Source organism: Petaurus breviceps, unplaced genomic scaffold (genome assembly GCF_028583685.1).
Source record: "Petaurus breviceps papuanus isolate PSGF00001 unplaced genomic scaffold, PetGlider_PUasm1.0 90919, whole genome shotgun sequence".
Lineage (NCBI taxonomy): Eukaryota > Metazoa > Chordata > Mammalia > Diprotodontia > Petauridae > Petaurus > Petaurus breviceps.
The window spans coordinates 25579058-25591546 of record NW_027187378.1 but is presented as its reverse complement, the minus strand read 5'-3'; the positions used below and the strand labels follow the sequence as shown (position 1 = coordinate 25591546).

The 12489-nt window shown below is 37.1% G+C and overlaps 1 protein-coding gene across 2 annotated transcripts in view; it reads right to left on the bottom strand.

Moving 5' to 3' along the window:
- ELP3 (elongator acetyltransferase complex subunit 3) overlaps positions 1-12489 on the bottom strand; it is a 107163-nt gene that overhangs the window by 43757 nt on the left and 50917 nt on the right. For both annotated transcript variants that reach the window (XM_069075627.1, XM_069075626.1), the window contains exons 10-12: positions 11135-11328; positions 4762-4852; positions 1455-1520 (exon numbers count right to left, since the gene is read on the bottom strand). In XM_069075627.1, coding sequence (XP_068931728.1) covers positions 1455-1520; positions 4762-4852; positions 11135-11328 — 351 coding nt within the window. The remainder of the gene's footprint in view (positions 1-1454; positions 1521-4761; positions 4853-11134; positions 11329-12489) is intronic.

The following is a 12489-nucleotide window of genomic DNA, read 5'->3' as shown; positions in this document are numbered from 1 at the left end:
ACACACACACACACACACACACACACACACACACACACACACACACACACTCTAGCCATGTGACCTTGGGCAAGTCACTTAACCCCAACTGCCCTCCCAAAAGCAAAAAAACAAAAACAAAAAAAAAGAAGTATCTGGCAGGAATCTATAAAATACAGCCAAAAGAAGGGAATGGTTCCACTATACATTCTGGAAATCCTTCCTACAGCAGTGGCACATCTTGGCACAGCAGCTGAAAAAGGAATGGCTTAAATGGAAGAAGAATCAAGAGAACTCTAAACTCGGCGACTAAATATAAAAGGTGATAGCCCTAAAAAACAGTTGAGCTATGATGAATTTTAATGAAAGATCTCAGTCCTAAAGAACTAAGAAAACCTTTCCTCCTCTTAGTAAAGAGGTGGGCTGGCATTTATGGAAGGGTCACACAGAATATATTCTAAGAGGCAGTTATTCTGTTACTTGTCTTTGCTTAAATTTTTTTTTTGTCACAAGAAAGGCTTCAGTGCAGAAGGGTGATTATGATGAAATTACTGTGGCATAAAAACAAAAGGCAACAATAAAGCTACTTTAAAAAAAATGGATTTAAGAGGTGTTTATTTTTATGGCCTTTTAAAGATCTTTTATGAGCCTCTGAAAGTTTTTTCATGCTAATGAAAAAAGCTTACATTTTCCCTTTGTATTTCCATGGTAAGCTAAGGGTTGTACTTACAGTGACTTTTTATAATCACCTATAAAGCAAAGCATCAGTTTCTCAAGTTATCTATTCTGTAAACTTGGAAATCTGCATAGTGGAATACAGCTGCGGTGAAGATCAGTAAACCAAAGGTAGGACAAAAGAAGAAATGTCCAAATCTGCTTCAGGAGCATCAATGCTGCTCAGGTGCCTAAGAACTACACTGGGCTTTGACCTTACATAATGTCACAGATCCCAAATGCTGATCCTTAATGAAATGGCTCTGGGGACCAGATGTTAGGTCATAAGGACTACAGAAAAACACAATTATTGAGAAATATAACCACTTGACTCAGAAGTTTCTGAGGATATGGACTTACTAATTTTGAAGATTTCAGCCCCAAACCATTAAAGAATCTCTATATTTTCAATTCCAATACAGTTGTAACCCAGAATAGACGTAGAAAAACCTTAAGTCCCCTTCAGGCAAATGCTGAGATTACAACCAACCTTCTGATTCTGCTTTTATCTCATTGTCCTGCTCTGATAGCACTTTAGGAGAAATGATTCTGGTGGTTGGATCCAACTCTCCTAGAACTAATCTCTCCTAAACTCTAGTCTTCTTTAATTAATGTTGATTCTGATTCCCAAGCTCATATCTAAACCACTTCCTCATTTTTGGCTCACTACCTATCAATCTCCCAGGCCTGTTTGCATCAACCTGGGTCTGACAATCATCTTATGAAAAGAAAAAAAATCTTTGTGAATTCAAGAAACTAACCTGATATGGCCTCACTTTATGATGAATTTCTTGGATTCCAACCTCTCTGGTTCTCACATCACGGCACTGTTTAAAACAAGTAAACAAAAAAAATATCAAGAAAAATACACAATAAATAGGTGGGCTCAGCACTTTGATGAACATTTCCACTAACCCTTGAGGTTCAGAATTAAGTTTGAATGGCATGATTCACTCAGAGAAATCCAATTTATCAACTTCAAAATGAAACATTCACCAAGTCATGTTTAATATACTTTGAGGATGGAGAATACAAAAAATATATGTGAAGTACAATTTTGCTGTATTCTAGAACTTAGACAGCAATATATAAGGCAAGCCTTAAGAACATTATTGTTAAAATCAGGGAATAGTTTGAGCCAGGAGAGAGAATATAACAATTAAGAGTTTTTTAATAGACTTGGTTGAGAGGGGAACAGGATAGTTATCAAATATCTCAAGAGTTGTTACTGGGAAGAAGAGACAATCAGTCTATATATAGAGGATAGGATTTTGTGGAAATTATATGGAGGCAACCTTCTATTCAATATAAGAAATAATACCAGGAACTTAATAAAAAGGAACTGTTTTGAGAAATGTGCTCATCAGGGGCAGCTAGGTGGCACAATGAATAGAGCACTGGCCCTGGAGTCAGGAGGACCTGATTTCAAATCTGGCCTCAGACACTTAACACTTACTAGCTGTGTGACCTTGGGCAAGTCATTTAACCCCAATTACCCTGTTCCCCCCCCCCCTCCAAAAAGCAAAAAAAAATGTGCTCATCATTGGAAGTGTTCAAGCAGGGCTGAATGACTCTCAGGGATTCTGTAGAATGGATTCATACATGGGACAGGAAATTAGATTAGATGCCTTTTAAGATCCTTTCCAATGCTAAGACTCTGATTTCATGAAACATAAATACAGAATGTAAAAAACAAAACAAAACAAAAAACTTCCACATTAGCATTATTTGTAAGTTCTTATTTTGGATATGTTTGTTGTTGTTTGACCTTTATTCTTGAAGAGGACTTTGACATCTGGGAAGTAATGCCATGACATGCAAGTGAATTTAATTTAAGTGAGGGAGGGCTGTACAAAGTCATCAGCCTCACTTTCTCCTTTGGAGTCATCTGGGTCCAGTGGCAAGACACAGATCAAGATGACCTGGAGATGGCCCTGGATGCAATGGGAGACCGTGGCCTTCTTAAGCTAAGGTCTTTAATAAATCTTATTTTGACTGAGGCAATGCCCATTCAGTGATTAAGGCTAGGTAAGGAATGGGGCAGAGAATGGCCTCTTTTACCTAACTGAAAAAAACCCACAAACAATCTGGGAGGGGAAGACCAACAGGGTTTCTGGCCAAAAGAGAAACAACTGCTATTTACATTCACTCTGAGCCAATCATGGCCCAAACAATGACCAAAGAAAGCCAGTGAAGAAAGGCAAATATCATTTGTTTTTAATTTCTATAGTGGAAGGATTAGTTTCAGAGAAACCTGGGAAAACTTGGTATCAGTGTCTTCAGAGTGACATGAACAGAACCAGAAGAATAATTTATACTCTGATAACAAGGCTGTAAAGAAAAACTACTTTGATGATGAAATCGTAGTATGTGAATTTAATGGACTATAACCACAATACTACTGTACTACAAATATTATCTGCAGAAATGAAAAGATTTCAAAGAATCCTGGTTAATATGAACGGATAGAGTGAAATGACAGAATCAGGAGTACAACTTATATAAAAAAAGCAAAAAAAGAAAAACAACTTTGAAAGACTTAAGAACTCTGATCACTGCAATGACCATGGAACCATGTCTCCAAAGGACCTGTGATGAAACATTCCCCACCACCTGACAGCTAGGTAATGGATTCAAGGTGCAGAAAGAGACATATCTTCTTGGATATGGCCACCATGTAGGTTTGTTTTGCTTGCTTATGCTTATATGTTACAAGTTATTTTTCTTCCCTCTCAGTTTTGAACTGAGAAAGGGGATTAGAGGGAAATAGAGGATTAGCAATTAGTGATGCCCTATTGCCCACAAAGGAAAACCACTAAAACATTTTTTTAAAAGCACAGAAGAAGGGACAGCTAGGTAGCACAGTGAATAGAGTCCTGGAGTCAGGAGGACCTGAGTTCAAATCTGACTTCAGACACCTGACACACTTACTAGCTGTGTATGTAACCTTGGGAAAGTCACTTAACCCTAACTGCCTTGCCTTCCCTCCTCAAAAAAAGAGAAAAAAAAACACAAAAGACAACAGCAGGAAGTTCAGTAGGAAACAAAGACAAGCAGCTAAGTTTTGGAAATATTATCTGGAATTAATTATATACTTAAAAAATAAGCAGTATGAAACAGTTTCATAAACAGTTCTCTTTTTGTGTTTTGCTGTATATGTGGAATCATTTTTTGTCTAAACTGACAAAAATTGACAATAAAAAAAAGCATGATCTTTGCACTGCTATCATGAATGTATATGTGCAGCACTCTTGCCTGGAGCTAGTAATAATAGCTAGCATTTATATAGTGCTTTAAGGTATGCAATATGCTGTACATATATCATCTCACTGGAACCTCACAAAAGCCTTGTGAGGTAGGTGCTATTATTATATCCATTTTACAGATGAAGAAATTCAGATGAGCAGAGATTAAATGACTTGTCCTGGGTTACATAGCTAGTAAGTGTCTGAGGCTGGACATTCAGACTCCAGGGCCAGTGTTCTGTCCATTGCCCAATTATCTGTAGCATGACTTGACCATAGTCAAAGATGCTTGGCTGAACTCCAAAAAATGCTTTATAGCTGCTGTTTGCATATTAATGAGGCTGTGAGCATGAGAGAGGATGTATCTATTCCTTGTGATTTGTGCTAATCATGGTGTGTGAGTGGGGGTAGGAAATAGCAAAAATTGTCTTCTATTGTTTGTTATCTGCTTCATGTGTTTTATTTTTGTATTCTCAATGACGTTATAAATTCTCTGAGAGGATTTTTTAATGGTTTTTGGTATTTTTCAAAGAGATTAACCCAACACAGGGAACTTAGTAGATGCTCAAAAAGCTGACTAAAAGGGAAGGGGAAGACATAAATGCAGGTAACCAAATATGCTGGTCCATGAAGGTGGCGGGTACATGAGACAGTGCACCCTGAGTGACCACTGGCCACAATGCTCACTTGCTGAGAACAGGTAAGTTAAACAATGACAATGCCTAATAAGTCTGTTGGCCATCACTTGCTAGGTATAAAAAAAACTCCTTTGGTTTATCCAGTTACTCTGATTTCTGTCATAAGGTCCTAATATTTTTTTTACCTGTATCCCAAGATCTTTCATTCTTGCAAATGCCAGCTCCCTCAAATTCCCATGCTCTACTCCTGAACTGACTAAAGGCATCGGTATATCTCTGTAGGGGAGAAAAAACATCAGATATTGGGAAATAAAAAATAATGCTCTTTATTAAAGCAGGATTGTTCCATAGAATAAGTAATCAATTACACGGACACACACAGATCAGGTGCAAGGCATTTCACTTTTCATATTTTTTCATCAGTTTCTCATCTACAGAATTATGATACTCACTTAACCCCCAGGATTGCATCAAGGTACATTTGATGAAAATTACTATGTAGCACTAGGAAATACTATAAAAATGACTAATAAACACCTATAATTTTCTGATGATAATAAAAAATAGTTTGTTCTAAATGAAACTAGAAATAAAAGTTTAAAAATGTTAACTCATTTAAGTAAGGGAACTTCTACTGAAGTAAAAGGAAGTATTGAAGCTTATTCTAATCTACAACTTATCTTTAAGGGTTCAATTCTTGTCTCTGGAAATCTATTATAGCATTTACAGACATTCAAAGAAAGACAGCCCTTATAAGAAAGCATATAAAACTTTAAAGGCTCTCCTGTTGTCAATATATTTTTAAACACTTGTATGGTTAAAACAACATAAACAGACAAAGAAAAGAAAGAAATGAGTGGAAATTAGAGAATCAGATTAGGCCCAATATGAAGTAAAATTTCCTAATAACAAAAGCTATACAAAAATGGAAAGGGTTTCCTTAAGAAATGATTTTCCCCATCACTAGAAATCTTCAAGTGGAAGTTGGATGAATATTTGTCAGGAAAGTTATTATAAAGGGGATTCTTGTTCAGCTATCAGTTGAAATAGATGATCACTTCCAATTCTGAGAACCTTTGATTTCAAGACATTTGCACTACTCACTTTAGTAAAGCAAAGAAAAAATGAGATAAAATATATATGTATATGTGGGTATACACTATACACATATATATACATACACACTTATGTATAAAATATATATTAGTATTTTGTAACTATAAAGTATAATTATCATTGAAGCTGTTCCAATTATCCCTATCCAACAAACTTCAATATCTGAAGATGGCACAAGAAACACTATAAAAAAGAAAAATCTACACTGAGAATATTGCTTGCCTTTGGGCATCTGTTTTCCTATTCAACTCTAAGTACTAGCTGTCTCTGTTCAGAAAATATGCCAACTATCTTTCTTTTGTACTTCAATTCTCTAAATGGATTTGATTTTTTCATAATTTTTCATTTACCCCTACAAATGTAAAGAAACCACAATTAGTCAATCAGCTAGTTTACTTACCTCATTAGAGCTGATAAGATGTTCTATGTTAAAAAGTCCTGACAATTAGTATTAAGAGTACTTCAGAAAAAAGATCTATAAAGTTGTGGGAGAAAAAAAGCCTTTTCACATAGATGATTTAAATCTAAGGTGAGATTCTAAGTGCTGCTTCTACTAATTAGTTGAACCAAGGTTATAAAGATGGCATAAAATGAAAAGGTCTAAAATAAAAGCCATAAAATGAATACCTTCTTTTTCTAAGATCAAGATAGATCATTGTGTACATGGGTTATTTTAAAAAATTTTAATGAAAAATTAACTACCGTGTTTCCCTGATAATAAGACATTGTCTTATTAATTTTTTGGACAGAAAAACACCAGAGGGCTTATTTTCAGGGGAGGGCTTATTTTAAGGAACATTGACAGCAATTTTAATAAACAGGTAAATGTGAACAAAAAAATGTACCTTTATTCAATAATGAATTCAATAAAGAACAGGATGATGTGCTCACTGCTGCAGCTCTGATTGGATGCTGATTGGATGGAGGAGAGTCCCACCTACCCCAAGACCCCAGCGGGCCGCTCATTAACGCCGCTCCGGACCAGCTTCCTCCTCCCTGGAGCGGGACAAACGTTCACGCGCCACGATTTGAATCCTGGACATCGGATTTCTCCGGACCAATCACAAAGGCCCCGCGCTCAATGCGCCATGGGGGGGGGGGACGGTGCATACAGAGGGTACTGTAATGTAGCGTGTAGCGCAGGGGATCACCTTCACTACAGTAGCAATCTCAATAGGGCTTATTTTCGGGGGAGGGCTTATTTTAGAGGAATCTTACACAGTAAGGGGAGGGCTTATTTTCGGGATAGGTCTTATTATCGGGGAGACACGGTAATATATTATATGGAAAGAAGGATGAATAAAATGAACAGTTATTTTCAGGATTATAACCTACTAAAACAGAATGTCTGATCTATGTTTGATCAGTATTCTAGAAAGAGCCCTGAGACATAATCTAGTCTAATTCCCTTATTTTTTACAAGTGAAGAACTAAAACCTAAAGCAATTACAAGGGCAGCTAGGTGGCACAATGAATAGAGCACCGGCCCTGGAGTCAGTAGGACCTGAGTTCAAACCCGGCTTCACTAGCTGTGTGACCTTGGGCAAGTCACTTAACCCCAACTGCCCTGCATTCCCCCTCCCAAAAAAAAGCAAAAAAAAAAAAGATTTGCAAAGTGTTGTATATATGTTAACTCATTTGGTATTCACAACAACCCTGTGAGGTGAGTGCTATTATTATCTGCATTTTGCAGATGAGGAAACAAGGCTGAGAGAAATAAAGTTATTTGTTCAGGGTCACAAAGCTAGTGTCAGAAGCAGGATTTGAATTCAGGTTTTCCTGATTACATGTCCAACACTTCCATTCACTGTACATTAAGGAGATAAGGAGAGGTGAGGAGGTGAAGCATTTCAAGTATGGGGGATAGCCAGCAAAAAAGCACAGAGACAGGAAATGAGAGTATCATATGCATGAAGAATAGCAGAAAGACCAGAGTCGCTAGATCATGGATTATGTGGAGAGAATTAGTGTAAGAAAACTAGAAAAGAAGAAAGAGGGCAGTCTGTGAAGGGCTTTAAAAGTCAAACAGAGAATTTTATATTTGATCTTGGAGTTAAAAGGCAGCCAACTGAATTTATTAAATAGAAGAGTGACATTAGGAAAATTCTGCTTTAGGAAAATTGCTTTGGCTTCTGAATGGAGGATATACTAGAGGGGGGATAGATTTGAGGCAGGCAGACCAACCCAAGGGTACTGTAATAACCCAGGAATGAGGTAATGAAAGACTGCACCAGGGCAGTGGATATACGAGTGCAGAAAAAGGGATTTATATGAGAGATGTTGCAAAGGTAGCATTAACAAGACCTGGCAACAGACTAGATATGTAGAGTGAGAGTGACAGAGGAGCTGAGGATGACACTGAGGTTGTGAGCCTTGCTGACCAGGAGGATGGCGGTGCTCTTGATTAGGGAAATCTGGAAGAAAGAGTTTGGAGGGAAAGATAATGAGTTCTACTTTGGACATGTTGCATTTGAGGTGACTATAGGGCATCCAATTCAAGATGTCCAAAATGTAGCTGATGATGTGACAATGGAGTTTAGGAGAGAGGTTAGGGCTGGACAGATATATCTGGGAATGATCTGCACATGGATGATAATTGAATCCATGGGAGCTGATGAGATCATTAAGGGAGACAATACAGAGAGCCCAGTACAGAGCCTTGGGGGACACCCACCAAATTGGAGCAAAAGCAGAAGAGACAGTATCAGAAAGAAAATAAAATTTAAAAGTGGAGGGAGAAGCGAAGGCAAGATGCACTAACAGATGGTTGTTTTACAAGGGGTGATGCAACCTACTTAGACAAAACCCTCGTCCTCTGAGACAAGACTGGGGCCAGAGAGGCAGAAAAAGATAGAATGAATGATGAGTCCTTTAAATGAAACCCCTGACAACAACAAAATTCTATCAACTTTTGCATTTATCTTTATGTATATGCTTACTCCTGATAGAGAATGTAAGCTTCATGAGGGTAAGGATGATTTAATTTTTGTCTTTTTGGTCCCAGGGCCTTAACTCAGAACGTGGCACGTTGACCCTTAATTGGTTTCTTTATGACTGGTATCTTGTTCAAAGGTGGTTAGAATCTGTTACCTATATTGGAGCAGTTATAAAATGTTCCAGCCTCCTACTACCCCTAATGACTTTGGGTCATGCAGTTCTAGCCTGAAGTTCTACATAGAACTAGTCTCTCCTGGATACATACTTTAATATCTTTCAGGATAAGAACCAACAAATGGAATCTGGAGTGGCAAGAGAGATACAGGGCACAGATGTCCTTAGTTATTTGTTTGCTGACCATACTAGTTTCAATATTTCATATACACACCCCTCAGACAGTTACTAGCTGAAAGACTAGGGACAAGTCACAACATTCTGGGCCTTAGTTTTCTCAATTATAACATGGAGATAATACTAATAATACTGTGTAGGGTGGCTGAAATGATCACATGAGATTAATGTCTGTATTTCGAACAGCAAAGCACTAAATAAATGAGGGCTGCTGGTTTTTGTGGTATTATTGTTATTATGTGATTTAGGGAGGTTATGAAGCTAGTGAGTATCAGAGGCAGGCTTTGAAGCTAGGTTTATTGATTCCAAGGCCAGTGTTTTTTCTATTACACCAGGTGGCCCTCTCTCCACTACTGGATATGTTATTCTGTTGGTCTCACAAATGCTCTGGTATAACATATATGAAATAGTCTTCAACAATTTTCTTTTCATATTGGAAAATCCAATATATGCCCTCCATCACTTGTGTCAAACTTAAATAGAAACGGGGGCCATTATTCTGTACCTAAGGATCCCTGTGGGCCACCTATTCATTTAGTTTTAAAATACAGTATTATCTATGTTTTAGTCTATTTTTATTAATTTTGTTAGATATTTCTGGTTTGGGCCACACTCAAAAGTGCTAGGGGTTCATGAATTTGACATCTCTTCCCTGTAGGATTAATGCTCCAGAGTATTCCACAACGTCTCATTCAAAGCTCTGCTAACAGTTCCAAAGGCTGGTTTTAGAATTCAATACCTGTTTAAAAAGGGGTGCCATATATAGATAGTATCTATACCATGGAAGCAGCTGGTAATGCAGTGGCTGGACCACTGGGTCTGGATTCAGGAAGATCTGAACTCCAATCTAGCCTCAGGCACCTGCTAGCTGTGTGATCCTGGGTAAGTCGCTTAACCTGTCTGTCTCAGTTCCCTCAACTCTAAAATGGGGTCAATAATAGCACTTACCTTCAGGGTTTTGTTTAGATTAAATGAGTTAATAATTGTAAAGTGCTTGGCACACTTAGCATTCGAATTAAGAGGGTCTAGGAAAGGCTCCCTATAGATGATCATCAGAAGCCTCTGACTGCAAATGAGATTTTATTTTCTCTCCTCCCTACCAAAGTTGTTCATCTGAAGACCAATGAAGTTGCTACTGTGGAGAGGGGAACTGTAAAGATCATGTTAGTCTTTCTCAAGTAATCAAAACTGGTTTGAGAGAAGATTTCATTTTCTAAGTAAATCTCCCCTTAATAACAGAAGGGAGTAATTGCAGAAAGAGTTTTCTGCTATGTTCTTCCTCATCTTTTCAAAGGGGTGTAGAAATTCTGATACTTTATGTTCATTTTCATTCCCTTTTACTTCCAAACTTCATTAAGACTTTGGGGTCAAACAGTAAACAAATATTATTTAAAAAAAATTTACTGTGTTCCAATCATCCATATCTTTAAGCCTCTAAAAACATTCAATTGTTATAATAAATTGGTAAAAATGTAAACAGAGAGAGGCAGTCAATTTAATTTTGGGAGGGTAAGAATTTGCTTCATCAATACTGCCCAAATCGTGAAATTTATTTAGGAAGGAAAAGTCTAATGAATTAGTCTTTCCTTATACATATCCTGGAGAGGAACTTCAGATGGACAATGAGCTGGTCTGAGAACTAAGAAAAACAGTAGGTAGGCTGCATTTGGAAAACTGTGCAGCCCTTTCAATGATTCTAAGCTGTTTCCTGATTTAAAAAAAACAACCCATATTTTCAATATCAACATTTGCCTGGACATGCTATATAGCTGCAAATAATGGAATACCATTATGTCCAAAGAATCAAAATTGTTGGTGACCCAGAACCCAGTGGAGAGATGCATAGTGGATACAAGCAAGTGATAACAGATATTTAGGACAAAAGGCAATAGACCAAGAGATGATAGGTGGATAAGCCTAAGTATTATACTGGTATCTGTGGAAATAAAAAATCCTCAAGGAAATTCTCTAGCAGACTGGGTAACTCCTCTAACTGAAGATTTATGAGAAGAAATGGACAAGAATCACCAAAAGTCAGAAGGCATGCATGAAACAGTTCTGATTTGCACCTATGGAGGAAGAACCAGAATGATGAGATCATAGTCCAACCAAAGTATTGAAGTAAGAAATAACATGGACAGAGCAACACATTACCTCTGCACTCGGTACACTCGTGTCCATGGTGGTACGAGAGCCAATATTCGAGCTACTAATTCTACAAGGCAACTAGGAGAATAACTCTTATATCTTCCAGATTTCCAAAGCTCATAAAGACCAGTTCCACGTATCACCAGTGTAGGGTAGAGTTTCATACCATCAGGGCGGAAGGCAGGGTTCTCAAAAAACTCCTGAGGACAAAGAATGAACAACTCTCAATTATCCATACACAGATTATGTATTTTTGAATTATTCAGTATGCATTTTTATTCTTGGATAAGTTTATTTTACTCACCCAGAATCCTCCAGGATTGTTTTTCCTTACCACTTAGCTGATATGTGTTTAGATTGACTGGAGCTGAGGATTTGTTTTAAAAGCAATAAAGTACAATTCTAACAAAGGTACTGAAAGGAAGTTTTTAACTCAGTTCTAGAAAATCCAAATATTAAAGCAAGTATAAGCTGATAGTCCTAGTATGATTTAGTCTACCACTTATTAATTAGCTGCCCAATTTTTACCTTATAGATAGAGTACTTTGTTTTGGAACTTGATGCAACATAGCAAAACTAGACAGTGTTAAAGAAGGGATAATACTTTCCTACATATTTCTTTAACTTATTTTAATTATTTTGATTAATTTAATTTCCTACATAATTCTTTAAATTACAATTTAATTTACAGATCAATTTTTTTCTGTCCAGAGTGATACACAAATTAATCAAAACGTTTTACATCTTTCTTAGTAAAAATGTTTCCTTTCGAAGTTAACTGTCAGCCCAGAGGAAAGAGGACTAGATCAAGTTCAATTCATAACTGGTGCCAATCTCCCAACAGGACAAATATTTGGGGGTATGTAATGTGAAAAGTCCATAAATGTGCTAAAATCTCATGTGGAAAATGGGGTTTGACAAGTGAGTGAGCCACAAGAGCTAACAGAAGAGAGAAGTGAGGACCTCTCTATTCTTATATATACAGAGCAAGAAGAATATTCCATGGAATTGGCAAGAGTATGATTTGTCTCTATTTCTGCCAGTGACAAATATTAGTTTCATGTGAATAATATGAAAGTTAGTGACCTATAGACAGAAGGCAAAGGGGCTAGGAAAAAACTTCTTTCCTCATAAGTTTATCAGGCAGAATGAAGTAATCTCTGAAATTGGAGAATAGGTATTTCAAAAGAAAAGGAAGAAGAAAAATAATCTTGAGAGAGAGAGAGAGAGAACAATCAACATTAAGTCAGAAAGTTGGATTGTAAGAGAATAGGATGCAGAGAAAGAAGGGAAGGAGCACCAAACACCTGAAGTTACATAACAGGTACAAGATACTTTCCAGAGAAAGCAGACCTAGAAAC